Consider the following 19,909-nt stretch of genomic DNA (forward strand, 5'->3'; position numbering starts at 1 on the left):
GTGATACCGTAGAAAGAAATGGTTTCATTGATTTGTGATGACTGAAATTATTAGCATAAAACGGGTTGAAACAGCTTAAAGGGATAAGTTGCCTTGGATCGGGCGAGTTTGTCTTTGAAAAGTGTTTGAAGTTATAAAATACAATTATGATTAGAAAGATGTTTTAAAAGTAGAATATAACGATCCACCCAAATATGCCTCAAAATTACTTGTTGACTCCATAAAATGGCCGAGAGTGTTAGTTCGCAAAGTCCCTTTAAAGTCTATTGGGAACCCACAGTTTTTGTTTTCATTAATAATGCATTATAATGTTTAAATCATGCCATGAAATGTATGGTTTTGGTTTAAATATCTGTATATTTTGCACTGAACGCAACGAGTTGTACTCTATTCTTTGATTACCAAATACATTTTGTTTGCTTTTATATTGTTTTAAGGTTAGGGAACCATTCCCTTTTTAAAGATTCGCCGAAAAATAATTATTAAACTTTTCTGATACGTCAGGGAAAAAAACTCCTAAAAGTTTCTGTTTCTGTTCAGTTTAATCGCAATCTCAGCATATAAACAAACTTAACTAAAAATATTAAAAATTGCTTTATTTTAATCTAGTATCTACGCTTTTGTTTCTAACCATTGCACATAGAACTGTTTATTTAACACTCATCTTTCACCCATGCCAATTTAATGCAAAGAAATGTTTACGAAACATTTTCAGATTCAGCTCGAAATGATTGTAGATCAAGCGCAAATAAGTCTCCTTGTATGAAGTAAACAATGATTTAAAGGAATCCATAAACAAAAAATGTTTTAACTGCAGTCAAATTACTTTCTAAATCATAAAATAATTATCACGACACCTCAAGAGATGTGATAAGCGCACATAAGTACGTCCCTTCTTATGGATAATAATTGTTCTCTCAAAATGACTTTAAAAATGTTACAAAGACCGCACTGTTTCAGTAAGTTATATTACTAATTTGTTTATCTTTTGGGTAAAACCACAACACTGCGTAGCTTAGCAAGGATGAAGCAATTTTTTAAAAGCACGTGTTTATCTCAAGCCAAAGCCTATTACAATCAACACCAACCAAATTTGGTCCAAAAAATGTATTAGTCATTGAAGTCGTTTCGTAAATGTGTTTGTGTCGAAACAACTTAGAAATTTTAGGCACCAACGCAACATTTAAGAATAATAGGCCTACAATAAACATTAAGAATTTTGTGTAAACGCATACCGCGTTGCACGATGACGATAGAGATATTATTAAGTAAACCTATGAAGTGTAGGCTCTCTTTATAGCAGTGAACTTCCGGAACCATTGGAGGTTTCCCAAAACTAAACAACGACTCTCGTTGGTTCTTGTACTGGGTTGACTGTGGATCCCTTCCTCTAGATTGCGAAGACATGGTCAGCAGGATATGGCCACGGTTAAAGCTCAACAACGGCGTCATCCTGCGTTATTTTGACGTACGGGCTGGTGTTCCAAGCTGGCCACACTGGTATCACTCCATCGTTAAATGAATTCCTCGCGGCCAGACCGTCTGTTATAACTGAACCACGGTCCGATCTATCATCACTGGGCGTTGTGACTGCGCTGAAACTTGTTTCATGAACAGCGCCCTCTTCGTCCTCGCTGTTGCTTTCCACGGCGCCATCAGCCGACAGTAACACGTCAGGCGGAATATTTCTAGTCGGGTATAACTCCGCGAGGACCTGGTAATTCCCTCGACTGGTGCTCTTGTTGATGTTGTTCTTATTCTTGTTTCTGCTCTTGGATCTACCGGATCGGTTCGTTGGTTTGTTCTTGTCCTTTGGGGCGAGCTCCAGTGTAATCGTCTTGTTGTTGTCTTTGTCGTTTTCTTGGAAGACCCAGCCTGCTCCTGTCCCTGTCCCGGTTGCTGCTGAGACGTCCGTTTCCAGCTCCCCGCAGTATTCCTGAAGATGGAGAACCTTCTCGTAGTTTGCTCGGGAAGACCTAAATGAAACACACAAATCCTTGTTAGAGTTTTGTTTCGTTTTCCACAGAGGAAATTATTTATTCAAACTTGAAACAACCCCTCACTTTACAAACATGCTGAAAATACCATGACAGCAAAACAAAATATAAATTTGACCGATGTTTATTAAAACATTGTTGGAGTTTTCAATCAATGAGTTTGATTTAACGTTTTCCATCGCACGAGTTTAGAATCCATGCTTTTGTAAATAATATTTGTGTCCAGAAATGTTTGAGTCTTTTGTCAAATCCTCTACTGTGAGTGTGGGTGGGGGTGCGTGTGTGTGTGTGTAGAAGGGAGGGGGGGGGGGCAAATAACTACCACACCGGGTTTAGTGACACACTGAGGACGAAGCAATGGAAACAACGGATAACCATTTTATTGTTATGTTTTACTTTAGGGCAAACTGATAAACATCCAAAATCCTGGAAAATCTCTCAAATTTACACCTTGTAACATCCTCCTATTCCTACTTATGATAAAGTGCTGTCGAAGAGAAGATGACAGTCTAAGCAGAGAATAGAGAAAGCTCCATGGTCTACAAGATAAAGGGAAACAAAAACAAACACCGCACAATTCTCCAAACCATCAACCAACCAGCCGATGAAAAAAAATGAAAAGTATAAATGATTTCAACGACAGTTTAAAGATAAATCACAAAACATTTTCCACCAATGCATTTAAGAAAGGCAACACAAAACGCGTGTTTTCCATTACCGAACCAAACATGGCAGTCAAACTGCGATTCTCCCAAAAGACTCCAAACACACTTATCATCCTTGTGAACAGCGCCCTCAGAGACCCAGAAGCAATTTGATCTCAACGACCCATCTCTCCGAGTTGTTTTGACACTTTTAAAGGCCCGCGGGAAACAGGCAGAAAGACGATCATGTCATAACAGAAATTGTTTTCGACAGGAAGATGTTGTTAGCGAGATAGAACGGAGGGGGTGTGGGTGGCGGTGGGGGGATGGTTATAGGCCATGTCCTCGATTTAGGGCAATATGGTGAGCGTGCGTAGTGCCCAAATCTTCGCTTCTTTCTCTGGGAAGCCCTCCAGTTGCAAAACCGTCACCGGAGTCAAACCCGATGACATCAGCTGCGTACTCAGGTCCACAGAGTGTGCGTTCGATTAGCTTCCCCGGGTCGACCCCGGTGTGTGGCGTTTTCTTTTTCCAGGACGAACGTGTGCAGATAATTACCCACGTTCGTCCTGGGAAAAAAAAACCGCCACACACCGGGGTCGACCCAGGGAAGCTAAAAACGAACGAACCCTATATTCATAGAGGAAATAATGAATTACAAGTGACCTAAAAATACAAACATGATTTCATATGTGTTTTTGTCTTCTTCAGAGTTGAAGACTAGACGACAATCGTCGTGACCTTGACCCCCTGTTGGAGAAAACCTATTATCTCTGCACGCCTGCTAGACAGGTTTTGAGGTCAAATCATGTGACACCTTCCACTTGAACGTGAGTAGATGTCTTTACAAGCATCAATGGCACTGCATCGTGGATTTAGCTCAGTGTGTATCTTCCGCACAGAGTCTTTTATATCATGGCCGGGGTTGGTACAATGGATTGCGCGTTAAACCGTAAAAAATAACAATGGAAGAAAACGTGCCGAGTGGCTGTCTGTGCCGTACGTAGGTCATACGAAGAGCAATTTTACGCTACGAAATTGTGTTTTCAGAGTTTGAGGCACTGGACACTATAGTTAATTACTCAAAATAGTTTGTCAAACGAAGAACACAAACTGAGCGAAACATTATTTTTCAGTTATTATTTTGTGCTTTTTAATAATAGGCGATATTAAGATTTTATTTTATGATTTTTAATAATAACTTCTCCAAACCGATCTAACACTATTAAGTATTATAACAACATCCTCTTTAGAAACAATGAATAGTGAGTGTGAAAAGTAGTGCTTATATTTGTTTATAATATATATATATATATATATATATAAATATTTATAATTAAACCCCCAAAACGGAAAAAAAAAAAAAAAAAAAAAAAAAAAAAAAAAAAATACCTTTGTTAAAAATCTACCGCTATCTACCGTCAACAGTTACAACTAACTGCAACGATAATCATTGGGGCTTCTACTTAATTTTCTACGGAGCTCTGGAAGTGCCGTCTGACTTATTGAGATCCTGAAATACTTTACTGCAGGGTGATGACACCATTAACATTCGATGAAGACATCCTGAGTGAATCTATCTCGGTGTGGGGACATAACGCAAAGGTATCGACTATCTAAGACAATGTCTAGGGATAGCGACGACCTAAAGTCAGGGTGTCGACTTCCCGGGATAACTTAGGATTTTTCGAAATCCTAAAAGTATAATATGATGACCTGCCTTCCCGATATATCATCAGTATTAAAACGTCATCTTACGTTTATGATGTCATCATGCTCATATAGATTATCTAAGGATCTCAACATGTCAGATGGCACATCCAGAGCCCCGTAATTCTCAATTGAAGGAAACGATCAGATCAGCCTGAATGAAACTGTCGTTGATTTGTTACATCATAAGAACCACCATAACCCAGTCAACATAAATGAAAAAGTACTCCACTAGTCGCAGCTTATAACAGAAAAGATCTACAGTGAGAAGAGACCGCTTGGTAGGCATGAACGTCTTTAACGTTTGAACAAGCAGTTTTAGTTTACGGAATGTTTAAAGGTTCATTGTTCTGAGGATGACTAGTGAAACTAGTCGAAACGTAAAAAAAAATTACGTGAGTATTTGGCTTTGTAGAAAATTCATTTAATAAGTTGATATTTTACCAGCCTGATGAACTTCTTTCATGATAGTCATTGTTTAATTTACGAGTCCAAGGATTGTGCTCCAAATGAAGTTGGTAACGTCAGCCTTGAAGATGATGCAGTGTTGGGAAGAATTTTCGAGGCAAGTGTTTTTGATTAATAACACGTTGATAAAAAAATAAAAAAAAATAAAAAAAAATAAAAAAAATAAAAAAGAGAATCCTCACTTTTTAGCCGGCATCTAAATGGACCTAAAACATCACATGACGTCGTTTGAGTAGGACTCCCCAGGTTAGGGGTCAAAAGAAGGGAGCTCATTGGCCAATCATGTGCGCCGCGCTTACACACATGCGCGTTTTACATCGTTGTATGATTCTTTTACCTCTAAAGATGGTGGCGTGTTGAAATGAATGCGTAATGGTCTATTGCTAATTGTAAGAATGATGTAATAATGGTGAATGTTTCTAAAATTTTGAACTGCAGTCAAAAGGTTGAAACAATACTTATATCACAGCAATAATAACGACGAAACACAACAACAATGTCGAAAAATTTATCGAACGTCGATCCAAAATCCACACTTCATGTCACTTCTTTTGCGTTGATTATTTTACAGTTCAAAGAAGGAGCAGCCCTCCATGTTCTTGAAATCAGTGACGTCAGCCTCCGGGCGGGATGCGTTGTTAAGCTGACATGTCTTATCCTGTTGCCAGATATTGAAGGAGTGGCATCGAGGCTCCGCCCAGCACGCCTGACCACACCCAATGACTCCCTTGGCTGTCAGGTTCTTGATGTCATGGTTGAGCAGACACTGCGATGTGAAGCTACCGTCATCGTCAGCTGTCAGGCAGTACACGGGACGAGGGACGCGCATCTCACAAGCAGCGAAAAAAGTACCATTACAGAAATAATCTCCCCATTTACCGTCGTTTTTGTGTCGCATTCTGACGCAGTTCTGGCCCTCATCCTTATAATGGCTTTCCTCCCAATTAATGTAGTCGGAATCAACTTTCTTACCAGGACATGACAGGTGTCCAGGATTGGTCAGATCTTTCTTGCACCCAATCCAAAGTTGAAATGGATTACCGTCCACGAGACCCATTTGTATCCTCGATTGATTCAACTCTCGCCAAATAAAATCTTGTTCTGTTTGAGTTTCAGGCATAGTCATGGCGCTTCCAGGACGATCACAAACCCTGAACGCATCAGTCCAGTTCATCTTCTGAGGCAGTAAGATGTAGCAGGAGTCTTGCCAAGTCAGCCAGCCGGGAGGACACATAGCTCGTAGCCCCACAGAGAAAACGGCGAATAACAATAACAGGTTCTTAATGCAAGCAGTTAATACCAACATAATGTAGACACGTTTCTTGTGTAAAGCAAAATGATAAAACAAAGGTCAGGAGCTCTTGTTTTGTTTCGGTCTTTGATTAAAGCCAAGTAAAGCCCGATTTACGCTGGTGATGTCCACACAAACTTGAAGATTGTGTTCTGCGTTGATGGCTGTGGTGATACAATAATATGCATGCGCTGTTCGTTATACCTATCCAGTTTACCAAAGACACCTGTAATTTCTTTGCCGATGCAGATACAATGACCAATTTGTTAACCTTCATCGCGCGTTATCCGAACAAAGACGTGAGGGTAAAATGACCTTATATTTTATACAAATACCCATTGTTAACCAATGGTTGCTAAGTTTCCTATATACATTTAATTGACTATTATTGTCGCATGACGGTGTGAATTTATAATACAGTTCGCTACTCACGGCTAAAATTGCTCAAAATATTGGCAGTGACAGAGACAGTGGCGAACGCTAAAAGCTGAAGGTGCTCAAATTAATTTATTCAACCGTTTGTAATTTTTTGATAAAGGAATAATACACTGCTGGGCCTCGGACCAATAGTAAATTGCTCATAAAGTATCCAAGCAAATAATTCGCAAATAAAATCTAGTTAAACTTGGTGTTCAATGACCAGTGATAATAAACATTGTTTTTGTCTCCGTCAAATATTAATTTGTACAAGATGTATGGCTTCAATGACAAAGGGAAAATGTTATTTGTCTCCGTCAAATATTAATTTGTACAAGATGTATGGCTTCAATGACAAAGGGGAAATGTTAAAAAGGGTCTACGGTTACACTTTTCACATAGTGATTAAAAAGGTGCAGAATATCAATTTTTAACACAGATATTTACAGTTGATCGTATCCCCTCAGACAGAACACGTAACTTCATTGAGTGTCTTTGTGTTACAGATGACCTACGATATTTTGAACAAACTCTTCTTTCACAAAGAATTGATTTTAAGTCTGACTGAAATCTCAACTTGTCCTTTCATATTTGCGTGGATCATTTTTACAGTTCATAGAAGGAGCAGCCCTCCATGTTCTTGAAATCAGTGACGTCAGCCTCCAGGCGGGATGCGTTGTTAAGCTGACATGTCTTATCCTGTTGCCAGATATTGAAGGAGTGGCATCGAGGCTCCGCCCAGCATGCCTGACCACACCCAATGAATCCCTTGGCTGTCAGGTTCTTGATGTCATGGTTGAGCAGACACTGATGTGTGAAGCTACCGTCATCGTCAGCTGTCAGGCAGTACACGGGACGAGGGACGCGCATCTCACAAGCAGCGAAAAAAGTACCATTACAGAAATAATCTCCCCATTTACCGTCGTTTTTTTGTCGCATTCTGACGCAGTTCTGGCCCTCACCCTTATAATGGCTTCCCTCCCAATTAATGTAGTCGGAATCAACTTTCTTACCAGGACATGACAGGTGTCCAGGATTGGTCAGATCTTTCTTGCACCCAATCCAAAGTTGAAATGGATTAGCCTCCATGAGACCCATTTGTATCCTCGGTGTATTCAATTCTCGCCAAATAAAATCTTGTTCTGTTTGAGTTTCAGGCATAGCCATGGCGCTTCCAGGACGATCACAAACCCTGAACGCATCAGTCCAATTCATCTTCTGAGGCAGTAAGATGTAGCAGGAGTCTTGCCAAGTCAACCAACCGGGAGGACACATGGCTTGAAGCCCCACAGAGAAAACGGCGAAAAACAAGAACAGTTTCTTAATATAAGCTGTAATTACCAACATGGTGCTGCTATTAACAGTTGACTCAACTCCTTTGCAAAGAAATGACAGATCAAAAGTCAGAATATTGTGTTTCTTTGGTTTGGATTAAAGCATAGTTCAGCCAGGTTTTTAGTCAAAGTCCAGTCACATTATTTGAAGATTGTGTGCCGTACGTGTCAGGCTCAGTTGATCAACTGACTTCACTGAATAACTTTGAAACTGTTGCTGCAAATTGCAGTAACAATTGTTTGACTGTCAAGGATGCCCATAAATCTTTTATGAGTGATAAATTTGCATGAAGACACTATTCAGTTGGCTTAGCTTGGTCTCACCACTATAATTTGTTTATTAAGTAGTTGCTAAGCAACACTTTTGTTGAGTGGCTTGGTCCTGTGAAAGCTGTCGTAAAGCGAATCATTGATACAAAGAAATCCGAAAAAAAAAATTATTATAAGTCGTCACGCTTTCAGTTTTTGTTTGCTTTTCAATAAAACATTTTTTAATCTAATTTACCGGTATTGTACTGAAGCACTTAGGCCTATCAATTGCATTTAATTGGTGATTTTGTATTCTGTGTTTTGTGCGTGATGACACTATTTTTAGTATACAATTTATTAGCTTTGGATTCATCAAGCTTTTGGTAATTGCTGTGATCTCGATGGAATTGTGGTATACAAAATTATGATGTAGATGTTTTGGTGTAAGTGTTTGTTGAGTCGTTGCTTAGCAATAACTGCTTTTAATGGCTTGGTCCCTTGAAAGCTGCCAACCGTAAAGGGAATTATACCAACAGATAAATTAATAAAAAGCACTCGTCAAGTCTCAAATAATAATATGTAAATTCAAATTGAGTCTTCGTAAATGTTCTTGTCACGTGTCACGTATAAATACATTTTAAAAAGACAAATTATTTGTCTATTATTTGGGTTAAAATACATAAAACAAAATAATTAGCACGAAATGTCAATGGCGTATAAAAAACCGCAATAATAAAAAAATTAAAAAAATCCGTTCTTGTGATGGAATCGCACAATCCAGATTTGAGAACAATGAAAGACATTTCAAACCATTAGTTCTGACAGCGGGTAACGGGACTCGGTCGCAAAAAAATTAAAAATAAATAAATACAAACTACACTTATGTTCCTTTGTTTATGTCATATTTAGGTATTGGTATAAAATATGTTTTGACAATTATACTCCGCGTTAGTAGAATACATAGTAAGGCAGTTCTCTACAGAACAAATTCTACCTGGCAAGTAGGTATACACATGGTGTTCCAGCAAACATACTTTGACAATTCATGCCCAAATTTGAAACAGAATGATCCCGGTATTTCACTGTCTGACAAAATGACAGTTCCAATTGGAGACTTCGGGACGCTAGGTGGCAGCAGACTTACCAGGTAAATTTCCATTGTTTACGTAGTGCTGAGCGTGCGCACATGACCGAGAACAATAGATTTTACCTGGTAAGTCTGCTGCCACCAAGCGTCCTGAAAGTCTCCTATTTCAACATTGACACAAATAAAAACAAGACCCGATGCAACGCACGGAAATCAGCCGTGTGGATGGAATGCAATAAGCTCCACATATTTTATGAGAAATAATATTCATAAGTTGGCCGTGATGGTGTCGGAATGCCCCCCGCTGGGCTTTCAACAGCCGTTGGGAACACGATGACCAGGTTATTATCATTTGAATGAATGTTGACAATGAGTTTGCATCAAATATGGGTAGGTAGCATGATCATGAGTAGATAAATCGGACTTACTTCTTTTTGAAGTTGTAGTATCTGCTGTTTTTATCTCTTGATCTCTTCTTTGCAAAACGATACACGACGATGAATACTAGCACGATTAAAGTTACTGCACCCCCTATGGAACCACCCACTATAAGAAGTAACATCCTTAGCTCATCTAGGTATCAAAACAAGAGAACACAAACAAAATCATTACAAAATGTATTAACAAAAAACGAGAGAAGACAAAAAAAAAAAGAGGGGAAAAAAAACAAACCAATGTTATCAATCACAAACAACAAATCAATACCGTTTGGTTACCTGGGGTGGATTTCACAAGAAGTTAAGACTTATCTTATCTCCAGTAAGGACGAAATAGAACTACTCATAACTCTTTGTGAAATCGACACCTGATCCGTTTTCACCCAACACTCTAACCCTAAACCCGGTATACAAGGATCACCTGACCCAATTTTGAGTCAGGTTAACGCAGGAATTGGTTAAAACAAAATTGTTGACCCCCTGATCTTCAGTGTATAGTTTTGACTCAATTCCGGGTCATTCTGACACAGATTCTAGGTCACACTAACTAAGAAATAGAGCTATAGGCTCAACATAACCCGGATCCAGTGTGGCAGGGGATTCTTGCCCCCCCCCCCCCCAGAGATGATGCCGTCCCTTCATTAGGCACACTGTGTACACATTTCTTCTGATAGCGCCCTCTCTTGAATCCTCCTCCTCCACCCCACATTAATTTCCCATATATGGGGGACCGAATCTCAGGTGGACATAATGCCCTGGGAAACCAGGTCAATTCAGACCCCTGGGGAGTTTTTAGAATGTACAAAAGGTTAAGACTAAATAAGCTCAGTTTTTGTCAAAAAATATTGTCCAATGATCTTTCCATCTCATGAACTGCCATAACAAATGTTATATAAACACTATTGGCATAGCAGTTATAAACCCACAACTTACAACATTGAATACAAATAAGCTGCATGCTTCGAATTGATGATACCCTAGCCTGCATTCGTATGTACTGTGAAAGGGGTAAACCTGTTTCAGCCCCAGGAGTAGTGGAAACGGCCTCTGGACAAAAATAATTGTAGCCCACACCTTGAAGTGGCCTTCAGGCCTTGTGTGTCAGGCGACTTGCATAAAAAAAATAATAATAATGACGAGTAATACAATCTAACCTTTTTCGTGGTCTGGATTCAACCCTGTTCCATTTGTTGTTACAGTTCCTGATCCTTGCTCTATGGTTGGTTTAACGAAAGGTGTAGCCTCATTTCCTCCCGTAATATCAGACGGTGGGTTCACTGTTACATAAACAATACTGGTATCATACTCGATGGAGGTAGCGTCAAGCGATGACGAAGTAAGACTAGCAACCGTTACATCAGCGTGTTTCCAGGTTTCTGTGAGCGGTGTATTGGTGACCTGCCCCAGACCAGTTTCAAAAGTGGGTTGAACAAGCGCTGGAATTTCTTGTGTAGTGGGAGCTGTGGCAGCAGGAGTTGTTGGAGGTTTGTTGGAAGGTACAGGGTTTTTGTTGGAATCAGTAATTCCTAGTGTTGTGTTTTGATCTGCCGATGGAGGGTCGGTTACTAACAGAGGGGTCACCTGGTGGGTAGTTAAGGGAGGGCCAGTCGTGTTGGAAGTGTTTCCTTGGACGCCTTTCGTTTGAAGACCTTTTGTTGGAATGCTTTTCGTGGTTGTTGGAAGGCTAGTCGTTGTTGGAAGTCTAGTCGTAGTTGTTGGAAGCTTAGTTGTTGGAAGTTTAGTTGTTGGAAGCCCAGTCGTCGTTGTTGGAAGGATCGTTGTTGGGGGTACAACTGTTACAGGGGTTGTTGTAACAGGCATTGTTGTTGGAACCCCAGTTGTTGGCGGAGTGTCATTTGCCGGTAGGCTTTGGGTCGGAACGACGCTGGGGTTGTCCGGTTTAGGGGCAATGGGTAAAAAGCTGTTGGTGACTGGAGGGTAGAGTTCTGGCATTGGTCCATGGGTAGTGAAAGGTTTTAATTGAGGTGTATTGTAGTTCACTGTAGTTGAATCACCTGCTGATACATGCGCCGCAATAGCAGCACCTGAAGTGCCAAACACACAAAGCAGAAATGAGAATATTGTTAGCTGTTAGCAACAAATCAGCAAGATGAAGACAAAACAAAAACTCAAGTATTGTTTTTAAATACAAGCCATAATACTGCAAATTTCCGATAAACTGCCCACTAAAATAAGCATCAGTTAACAACCCTACGAAATAGGCCTATACACAGCAAAACAAATTCCAAGTGGTCAAATTAGTTGTGTTGAACGATATTTTCTCAAAATTATACAATACAAATTAGAAAATAGAATTAGCTGTTCCAAACTGCTTGTACCAGCCAAAATGACCTATGTATATAAATTCAAAGGAAACCTAATGGCCTGACAGTTCGATCCCATAGCGGAGTCTTTCTTGAAGCCTTTGCGAAAGTCTCTACTAAGGTCGAAACGTCAGGTCATTACATATCTTTTACAGAAAAAAAAACACAAAACAAAACATAAATAAACACAAATTTTTCAACACCTTGATTGAAATTGAAAATCATTAAGTTTTTTTTGGTTTATTGATTTATTTACTTTTATTTCTAAAGAATTGATCCCAAATTTCTTTAGATTTCGTCCATCGACCTTCACGCACTATTTTGTGATGTTTGTGCAAATGTTTTCGGAACGAATTACAAAACCATGGCAACCATGATGATAGGGTAGACAACATTGTTTTAAAGTCGAGGTTGACGATTCAAGGATTTCGAAAAAGAGTCGGTTGTACAAAAGTGCTCATCGAGTCAGCATTGTTTATACACGACATTATAGGCCAAGGGCATGCAACTTTGTTGTACGCACTTTGAGCCGACACTAAAAATAGTGAGAGCAGCGTGCGTACAGCTATTTCTGTACATCATAAATTGTGAAGGTCATGTGTAGAGATTGATGAAATATGGCCCAGTAATGTGCTCAGGGGTTGCTGCCTTCCAACTGTGTATAACATGGCCACCTCGGGCATGCTTTATTAAAGACACTGGACACTATTGGCAATTGTCAAAGACCAGTCTTCTCTCTTGGTGTATCTAAACACCAGCATAAAATAGCAAACCTGTGAAAATTTGAGCTCAATCGGTCGTCGAAGTGGCGAGATATTAATGAAAGAAAAAAACACCCTTGTCGCACCATGGTCACACGAAGTTGGTTACTTTCAGATGCTTGATTTCGAGACCTCAAATTCAAAATCTGATGTCTCGAAATTAAATTCTCGGAAATTAATTCTTTCTCGAAAACTACGTCACATCATAGGGAGCTGTTTCTCACAATGTTTTATACTATCAACCTCTCCCCATTACTCGTAATTTAGAAAGGTTTTATGATAATAATTATATTGAGTAATTACCAATAGTGTCCACTGCCTTTAAGGCACGCAACAAGCGTAATGTCATTAAAGGCACTGGACACTACTGGTAATTACTCAAAATAATCTGTAGTGTAAAACCCTACTTGAATGAGCAACGCAGAGCTGTTGATAGTTTAAAACATTGTGAGTAATGGCTCCCTCTGAAGTATAAACGTAGTATACTTGCTCACTCAAGTATTAAAAGATATCAGGCATCTGAAAGCGAACGAATTTGTGCAACAATGTCGGCGTTGCTTTTGGGTTTGGGATAAGCCTGGCCAAGCCAAATACCCGTTTTTTAACTCATTCCCAAAATACATTTTGTCATGGTACAGTCATCTTCTGACCTCTCTCTATATATAAAAATAAAATGTGAATAATAAGGTCATACGTATTATCAAAGCAAGGCCATTGCCAACGTTTGTAATAATAGATTCAGATTGAAGTAGATGGTGTCATTTACCGACACAGCTCCTTCTGAAGTAACGTTGTTTTTGAGAAAGAGACAACTTCTCACTCAAATAGTTTTAAAACGACATTGGGCCCGAAACCCATTTTAGGAATCTGAAAACACAAGTTGGGTGTTTTTCTTTCAATCTTGCAACTTCGACGACCATAGTAATTTAGCCCAAATTGCCACAGATTTCTTATATAAATTAGGCCTATTTGGACCACACCAAGTGAGGTTCTGGTCTTTGGCAATTACCAAAGGTGTCCAGCCGTCAATTTCACCAAACTCTTCCTAACTTATGGTTAATCTTAGGTCTTAAGACGAGTTCATTCCTATACCGAAAACGTTAGGACGCATTGAACCCGTTCCTAAGTTAGGACGGGTTATTTTGTCCTAACTCGAGATACGATTAATCCTAGCGTTTCGTGAAATCGGCTGCAGTGCCTTTAAAACCTATTACGTTCATAAATAATAAACGGGATAGATAGTATAAATAAGCAAATAAACCCTATCTGAACGAACGTTGTTATTGGAATCTCATCGGTGTGTTTGTCCGTGTGTTTATTGTATTCACACTTACTTCTTTATTAGTTTTTAAACCTCAAAATCCAGATTGTATTGTCAAAGAAATGAAAATGAACAAACAATATTTTAAGTGGCAGTTTACCAGCCTTTACTTTAAAGGTAAGCCTCCAATCTCCACCTTCCAGGGCGTTGAATGAGATCATATAGGCCTACATGTTCTTCAACAGGAAAAATCTCGTTAATTACTAAACACAAATTTCCCCTTTTGCTGCTCCTGGCAATTATTCGGTTACCCGATTTCCGATTGTTTGTTTCTGAATACAGAGGGGTGGCGGTCGGTTATGGGATCAGCGGGACAATGGAAGACAATTCTGGGCGGAAATTTCTTTAAAGACTAAGTGTTATCGAGTTGGAACGGCGTGCTTTTGCAAATGTGTACTTTGCTTACAATGTATTGTTTCAAATTGTTTGATTCTCATTTTGTTTACCTCGTTAAAGGCTATTATTAGTACAGTTGACAATTATTGCAGACAGTGTTCACGTTTTGTGTCATCAACCACGTTTTACGTGAGAAACACAAACCTTTGACAATTTGGGCTAAATCCTTTGTGTGAGTCATTAGCTTACAAACACGGACTATTTTCAGCAGAGTAAACACAGTGTCCGTAATTTTGTTTGCAACAACCGAAATCAGCTGTATTTTTTCTGTCAGGCTTTCAGATACACACTATACGACTTCATTTCAGAGAGGCTTCTAGCGGTAGCCACTGCCAAAGACAAAGTCTTTACTATATATTTTAAAGGCAGTGAACACTATTGGTAATGGCTCAAAATAACTATCAGCATACAACCTTACTTGGTAACGAGTAATGGGGAGAGGTTGATAGTATAAAACATTGTGAGTAACGGCTCCTACTGAAGTGACGTAGTTTTCGAGAATTTGATTTCGTAGACCTCAGATTTAGAATTTGAGGTATCGAAATCAAGCATCTGAAAGTAGACAACTTCGTGTGACCCCTGCGACAAGGTTTTTTTTTTCCCCCATTAATATCTCGCAACTTCGACGACCGATTGAGCTCAAATTTTCACAGGTTTGTTATTTTATGCATATGTTGAGATACACCAACTGTTAAGACTAGTCTTTGACAATTACCAATAGTGTCCAGAGTATTTAATATGTAAACTGTCAACCCTCGTTGTATAAAAAGCCGTTATAACGGTCTCCTTTAAACAGAGTACTTCTGAAATGCTGAATTTTCCTTTCTGCTTTGTGCGTCTTTGTTTATTGGCCAGTCCCATCTTATAAAATAACGTGCATGGACTTATTTACTTGAAGCCTTCTCTATCATCATAGATTGTTCATGCGCAATCCAATCTAAAAAGTACGTCTATACTTGAAATCCACTTGTCCTAATTGCAACTCGTCAAAATAACGGGTAAAATCAAACACATTGTACGGTTGCAGTCAACCGACAGTCATTTCAGACGGCGCATATTTTTCTCCATTTCACGCTGCGTTGGATGGAGCCAATTTTTTCTTCACCAATTGTCGAAATGCAATCACTATTGACACTCTCAACAAAAGCGGCATTTGACCGCCTCTTTTGAATGAGATTCTTGTGCCTGGGGTGACAAATCTGTTAAGGATTGTACTCCGCACTTAAAAGAAACAACATTCCAATAAAATGAACTATCTGGATGTAATTGCCATCACTCAGCTGCCATATCTGATTTGAGCGCGTAATGTTGTTTTGATTTTGTCCCCCTCCGTTTTTGTCTAACCTGTTTACCTAAAATAAACTTCATTAATAATCTGAAATAATTTCCTAAACAAAATCGTCACTCATGCCAGGAACATGCACACACGATGGTATGCCTACCGCCCAGTGAAAAGTAGACATTTTGAGAAAACGGTTTTTACAGTTGAACGCTTTTTAAAATCAAGTTTTCCAATACAAATTGCAGGGAACTTTCAACTGGATTTGTTTCCAGTGGAGACTATAGATGCATTGAACAAATAAACGTGATATAAGTTTCCACAACTGCAGATAGGCCAAACTTCGAAGTGAAGAGTTTCCCCAAAATACATTGTACCAACTTATTAACAAGTAACTTCCCATTGCCAATAATACTTAGACCCATTAGATACACTGGGCAAGATCAGTCTTCTCACTCGGTGTATCTCAACATATGCACAAAGTAACAGCCCTGTGAAAAATTGAACTCAATTGGTCGTCGAAGTTGCGAGATAATAATTGAATAAAAAACACCCTTGTCGTACGAAGATGTGTGCTTTCAAATGTTTGATTTCGAGACCTCAAAATCTTAATCTGAGGTCTCGAAATAAAAAAATTCAAATATTTTGGTGGAAAATTACTTCTTTCTCGAAAACTGCATTGCTTCAGAGGGAGCCGTTTCTCACACTGATGTTTTATACTATCAACAGCTCTCCATTGCTTGTTTTCAATAATTCTCAAAACATTACAAACAACTACTGCGTCACAGGAGAGTAGGCCTACCGGTACGAAATCGTTGATCAAAAATAGAATTGAGAAGAAAAAAAATATATATGTGACTATACTAAACTGTCCCTTTAAAATGTGCGTCGACTACACAATAAAGCCTCTCAAATAACACAATTCGATGCAAAGCTTATAATACGGATTGTGCAGGCCCTAAAGATTCTGCTTTAAAGGTACATTGCCGAGTACAATACACGAATTAACTGAAGTAGTACTACATGGCCCATTTGCATAGAGCTGCTAAGCACACAAATTTGCTTAGCATGAAATTTCTTCCTCGATAAAAACAGGATTACCAACCAAATTTCCATTTGTTGCATATTGCTTGTTACTGGTATTCAGCTGTTGTTAGCTTACTCAGAAAATCACGTGGACAATTTACCAAGGAAGAAATGTTTTTACCAAGGAAGAAATGTCATGCTATGCAAATGTTTGTGCTTAGCAGCTCTATGGTGATTCTGAAGGCCCTATAGTTCATGTAGGATATCCTGTTTTACACGGTACATTCCCGAGTACAATGCAACGATTTAAACCAGTGCACCTCTGATTGTGGAATAATTATGTATGGCCAAAGTTTGATGCCAATTACCAGTAATTGTCGACCATTGACATAACCCCTGAAGCTGTCCACAAATAAGATAACTTTGATAAAGGTATGGTAGAATGTGTGTCACTGGAGATAGCTTTGTGATTGAGTGGATCGATGATATTTGAATGGACCAACGGTGGTTATGGTTAAAAAGAGACCTGGGCCCAATTTCATAGAGCTGCTAAACACACAAGTTTGCTTAGCATGACATTCCTTCCTTGATAAACCCACAGGATTACCAACCAATTTTCAATTTGTTGCATCTTGCTTGTTACTGGTGTTCGGCTGTTGTTTGCTTATCCTGAAAATCAGTTGGAAATTTGATTGGTAAACCATGTTTTTATGAAGGCAAAGATTTCATGCTAAGCTATTTTGTTTTGTGCTTAGAAGCTCTATAAAATTGGGCCCTGGTTCACTGAAAACGGTTGTAACTTCACATTACAACCGGGAAGTTCTTTTCAGAACTGAGAAGTCTCCCGAATTCCGTAAAAAAAACTCCTCCGCGGTATATAAAACAAGACAGTTCTCTTAAATAAAACATAGAGCTAGATACACACATGGTGTTACCGTAGACGATTATTATATTGATACCTCACCATGCAAATGCATCAAATCCCATAACTTGACATCAACCATTTTTTCAAAGTCAATGTATTGCATTGCTTGAACTTGATGGATTCAGGAACTTTACCAGATTTATAATATTTTAGGAATTGTGATTGATTTGATCGGTAAAGAGTTACAATATCACTTCTACTTCTAGTTATATTTTAGATCGGAGCCTTCATTTTGGAATTCAATCCTGTCGTTTAACTTAAAGGATTTGGGTACTTTTTCAAAATGTCCACAGATTTACATTAAACTTACAGGGTTTGAAGATATATGATAACGGAAAGCTTCCCTTCAAATCTTACTTACTGAGGTGCTGTAGTTTTTGAGAAATGAGTAAAACAATGTAATGAAAAACAAACGTTTGTAATTAATTTCATTACATTGTTTTACTCATTACCCCAAAACTACCGCACCTAATATTTTCAGAGAAGCTTTCTACTATCATTATCTTCAAACTGTGTAAGTTTAGTGTAAATCTGTGGACGTTATGTTTTTTGTCCTACACCCTTTAAACAATAATAATAAATAAATAAATAGAAAAAGGCAAATTAAAACAATATTCCTGCCGAACGGGTAAAACTAATAGCTTGTTTACCTCCCACTCAAATCAGACATGAATATGAAAATAGACGATTAGAAACTTAATACTGCATAACCAGTAACACGGTTTGTCAGATTTCATTTCGTTTTCAACCAATACAAATTAGACATCTGTTTTCGTTTCACCCCCATCAAATCAAATCAACCAACTTCGCAAGCCCACAATTTAATTTTGTTTGTATCAAGTGTTGTCGTAAAATCAAATAAAAAAAATAAAAAAAAATGAAGTCATCCTCTTGGTTATAAAAAAAACAAAACAAGAAAAACAAAACATGAACAATCATGTGGTATAAAATGAGGTACTGGACCAGTTCATACTGCGTACTTACATGTTAATATAAAGACCGACAGAGAAGCCAAGTTCGCACCGGCCCCTTCCCCCCGTCGACGCAGTGTCTTGACCCCGTACATCTCCCGTTCCATTCTGGTCCTCAAGTTCACCAATTTGTAGGACGTCGTCAGCTAGTTACTGGACACAAGTAATTCACCATGCTGGGCCTGGTCGAAAAAATACCCTAGACTGCCTCCACACGGTGCCTTGTGATTTAGAGTCCAATGCTAAAAATACAGCTGTAGTTTTTAGTGGTGGGCTCGAGTGTTGCAGTCGCTGCATACCCGCGGACGGCGCTATACCACATTAAACTGAGCTACCAACCGACTGTGTAAACATTCGTCATAATTCAATCGCCCAGTCAGCCAAATCGTATACTTTCTGTAATCACAGTTGGATTGTGTACAAAAGGGCTTCCACGGTGGCCTCAATGCATTCTGCAACTGTGAATTTCTAATGCGGAGCTGCCCCGGTCGAGTCGCGTAGGAGTACAAAGTATCCCTTTTATGCTTCACATGACTAGGTACTGGGTACATGGATGCGCGCGGCTCAACTGAGAGTTCGTTGAGATTTTTTTTTTTTTAAAGGTTTGTGACACACAGTCATCACACACCACGTGGAAATCGTGACTGGCACCTGACTCCATTATGGGAACCAGATCGTATCCCATTGGCTGATGCGTAATTATTGCTACATTGAAATGAATCACCTGCTGAAGAGGCAGACAGATTCAGCGCCCCGACTTCCAAAGTTCACATTATTTTTGTTTTTCTATGGCGCTTCATCATAGTGGAGAGGCCTGCTGCTTTGATATGCCGCGCTGTGATGCAACCTTTTCTGGCATAATTATAATATGCCTGAACGTCTCGCAATCGAAAGGGCACATACAAGTCAATATTAGCGAAGCAGAAATTCATCCGAATGTTATGAATTAAACAAAAACATACTCCAGCTTTTCTGCAGGTTAACATTAAATCTAGTGGTAATTCTACCCAACTCTAAACCCCAAACCTCACATTGTTAGTCAATGCTAAGACAGACTCTATCAGCTGTCTATCTTTGCACATGATAGGTCTGGGAGGGCACATCTTTTTTGATGACAGTTTTTGGACTTTTGCCCTTCCCGGGACGGCCTGTGCTTGTTTTATTGTTTTGCTTTTTTTTGTCCGAAGAATTAAAATATAAATATAAATAAATATAAAATATTCCTGATCTTCCCTTAACTGTTGTCCTTTAACTAAAAACCTTTCGTAATAT

At 39.0% G+C, this 19,909-nt stretch overlaps 1 protein-coding gene across 1 annotated transcript; it reads right to left on the bottom strand.

The window, feature by feature from the left end:
* Positions 1 to 176: 176 nt before the first annotated feature.
* LOC117304432 (hepatitis A virus cellular receptor 1-like) lies at positions 177 to 19,191 on the bottom strand. The gene is made up of 4 exons (XM_033788891.1): positions 18,651 to 19,191; positions 10,789 to 11,679; positions 9,626 to 9,770; positions 177 to 1,976 (listed from the first exon to the last, which is right to left on the bottom strand). Exons 1-4 carry the CDS (start codon positions 18,742 to 18,744, stop codon positions 1,430 to 1,432), a joined length of 1,677 nt encoding a protein of 558 aa, XP_033644782.1. The 5' UTR covers positions 18,745 to 19,191; the 3' UTR covers positions 177 to 1,429.
* Positions 19,192 to 19,909: the final 718 nt, after the last annotated feature.

This window comes from Asterias rubens, chromosome 21, assembly GCF_902459465.1.
Source record: "Asterias rubens chromosome 21, eAstRub1.3, whole genome shotgun sequence".
NCBI classification, from domain to species: domain Eukaryota; kingdom Metazoa; phylum Echinodermata; class Asteroidea; order Forcipulatida; family Asteriidae; genus Asterias; species Asterias rubens.

What these genes read in the sequence shown, in the direction of transcription:
- LOC117304432 (XM_033788891.1), bottom strand. Translation starts at nt 18,744, where the DNA reads ATGGAACGGGAGATGTACGGGGTCAAGACACTGCGTCGACGGGGGGAA. An exon ending in GAATCCAGACCACGAAAAAG is followed by an intron (nt 9,771 to 10,788) that starts GTTAGATTGTAT and finishes TTTGATACCTAG; the next exon opens with ATGAGCTAAGGATGTTACTT. An exon ending in TACTACAACTTCAAAAAGAA is followed by an intron (nt 1,977 to 9,625) that starts GTAAGTCCGATT and finishes TGTTTCATTTAG; the next exon opens with GTCTTCCCGAGCAAACTACG.